Genomic DNA, 2,700 nt, shown 5'->3' on the forward strand with positions numbered 1-2,700 from the left:
TGCAAAGGCTCTAGGCTCTGTGCACTTATATCGGGTTAGAAAGCGTTGTCTCAATAGCCCTCTTACTGTTTAGGAATGCAAATTACCACTTCCTGAAAAGTACAGAATATTATAATAGTTATTGGCTAAGCAGTAATTCATGAAACTGCATTTACACAGGACAAATAACAGCAATAGAGGACCATAAAGCCCCATGTGTGCTAAAGAAAAACAGTTTTTCAAAAATTCAAACTGTTTTTCTTACCTCTAAACTGGTTTTAACCACATCACAAGTGAGAGTAACACCAGCCAATAAAGAAAAAGTAAAGTGTGCTAAACTGTCCAAAAAGTCAGCTTCTATAGCATATCTCACAGTTTTCAGCCATTTCAGCTAAGACTTTTCTTATAACAAACAAACAAACAAACAAACAAAATGATGAAAGCAGCATTTACTTTGTTGGAAATGCAAAAAATAAAAATAAAAATACTGCAAATTTTATAAAATATTTGAAACTAATTCTGTTTTTATAAATAAATAAAGTGGTGTTTATCTTTTTTTAAAGTTTTAATCATCATTCTTGCTGTTAAAAATTATTTAAAGTTATGGCAACTTTTAAGGATAAACTTTGGGGTATTTAAAATAACATGTTTGGAAAATTGAACCACATTTTTAATTGCCAGCATTATGCTTTGTTCTTGGTAGAATCATCTTTGTTTCTTCTTTTTACATCCCAATTATAAACCCTGGCCATATCTGCAAGAATTGTCAAAGAAAATGCAAATGCAATTCTAAAGATAACATTCAATGACTAAGTATTCATTCACACACTGAATCAAAGACAGAAATCACACACAAAAAATACTAGTGACTACAGCAAGGTGTAGTATCATCTGGCAAAAAAGGGAACAAAATTACATGACTTCTGTGGTAGTAAACTGATCTCGAAGAAAGTCGAGGTCTTCCTCAAGAGAATCAAGATTCTTTGTGGCAGTCGATAAATTCTTTTCCAACAACGCCTGAGCTTCATCAATATCATATTCAAGCATTACATTTGCCCCCAACCACAGACACACTTTATCGGTAGGAGGAACTGAAGCTTTGCAATACAGGTTATCTGCCAGTAAGAACCTGGTCTCCAGTGAATTGGTGGACTCTTTTTTCTTCTGCATGTACTTTAGAATTTCTAAAGTCTGCTTAATTTCAGGAATCTGACCTTTTAGCCTCCTTTTCTTTTGAGCAAGGTTGAGCTCCATAAACTTATACTTCTGGTACTGTTCATCCAGCTTCTTCAGTACTGTATCTGCAGTCTCATTCCCAGGCTGTTTCATGAAGGAATCTACATCTTCCACGAAAACGGCCTCAGGAATCCCCAGGTGGAGCCGCCGTCCGTTCCCTCCGGCCACTTCTCCCAAAACACAACCTTCCTTACCGGCCGCCATCTTGGGGAAGCCTATTTGTAGTTTTTAAAGAAACCTCCATACTGTTCTTCACAGTGGCTGTATCAATTTACATTCCCACCAGCAGTGCAAGAAGGTTCCCTTTTCTCCATACCCTCTCCAGCATTTATTGTTTCTAGATTTTTTGATGATGGCCATTCTGACTGGTGTGAGATGATATCTCATTGTAGTTTTGATTTGCATTTCTCTAATGATTAATGATGTTGAGCATTCTTTCATGTGTTTGTTGGCAGTCTGTATATCTTCTTTGGAGAAATGTCTATTTAGATCTTCTGCCCATTTTTGGATTGGGTTGTTTGGTTTTTTGTTATTGAGCTGCATGAGCTGCTTATAAATTTTGGAGATTAATCCTTTGTCAGTTGCTTCATTTGCAAATATTTTCTCCCATTCTGAGGGTTGTCTTTTGGTCTTGTTTATGGTTTCCTTTGCTGTGCAAAAGCTTTGAAGTTTCATTAGGTCCCATTTGTTTATTTTTGTTTTTATTTCCATTTCTCTAGGAGGTGGGTCAAAAAGGATCTTGCTGTGATTTATGTCATAGAGTGTTCTTCCTATGTTTTCCTCTAAGAGTTTGATAGTTTCTGGCTTTACATTTAGGTCTTTAATCCATTTTGAGCTTATTTTTGTGTATGGTGTTAGGGAGTGATCTAATCTCATACTTTTACATGTACCTGTCCAGTTTTCCCAGCCCCACTTATTGAAGAGGCTGTCCTTTCTCCAATATACATTCCTTGCTCTTTTATCAAAGATAAGGTGACCATATGTGCATGGGTTTATCTCTGGGATTTCTATCCTGTTCCATTGATCTGTCTTTCTGTTTTTGTGCCAGTACCATACTGTCTTGATTACTGTAGCTTTGTAGTATAGTCTGAAGTCAGGGAGCCTGATTCCTCCAGCTCCATTTTTCATTCTCAAGATTGCTTTGGCTATTCGGGGTCTTTTTTGTTTCCATACATATTGTGAAAGTTTTTGTTCTAGTTCTGTGAAAAATGCCAGTGGAAGTTTGATAGGGATTGCATTGAATCTGTAGATTGCTTTGGGTAGTAGAGTCATTTTCACAATGTTGATTCTTCCGATCCAAGAACATGGTATATCTCTCCATCTATTTGTATCATCTTTAATTTCTTTCATCAGTGTCTTATAATTTTCTGCACACAGGTCTTTTTGTCTCCTTAGGTAGGGTTATTCCTAGATATTTTATTCTTTTTGTTGCAATGGTAAATGGGAGTGTTTTGTTGATTTCAATTTCAGATTTTTCATCATTAG

At 36.1% G+C, this 2,700-nt stretch overlaps 1 protein-coding gene across 1 annotated transcript; it reads right to left on the minus strand.

Moving 5' to 3' along the window:
- Positions 1 to 413: 413 nt before the first annotated feature.
- Positions 414 to 1,426, minus strand: LOC117307895 (prefoldin subunit 3). The gene is made up of 2 exons (XM_033838568.2): positions 897 to 1,426; positions 414 to 733 (listed from the first exon to the last, which is right to left on the minus strand). Exons 1-2 carry the CDS (start codon positions 1,417 to 1,419, stop codon positions 663 to 665), a joined length of 594 nt encoding a protein of 197 aa, XP_033694459.1. The 5' UTR covers positions 1,420 to 1,426; the 3' UTR covers positions 414 to 662.
- Between the last annotated feature and the right edge of the window lie 1,274 nt (positions 1,427 to 2,700).

The sequence above is a fragment of the Tursiops truncatus genome, chromosome 14, assembly GCF_011762595.2.
Source record: "Tursiops truncatus isolate mTurTru1 chromosome 14, mTurTru1.mat.Y, whole genome shotgun sequence".
NCBI lineage: Eukaryota > Metazoa > Chordata > Mammalia > Artiodactyla > Delphinidae > Tursiops > Tursiops truncatus.

Excerpts from the sequence above, each read along its gene's own strand:
- LOC117307895 (XM_033838568.2), bottom strand. The coding sequence starts at position 1,419 with ATGGCGGCCGGTAAGGAAGGTTGTGTTTTGGGAGAAGTGGCCGGAGGG. Across the intron at positions 734-896 it reads GTTTACTACCACAGAAGTCA|ATATGGCCAGGGTTTATAAT; the intron begins TGTAATTTTGTT and ends CAATTCTTGCAG.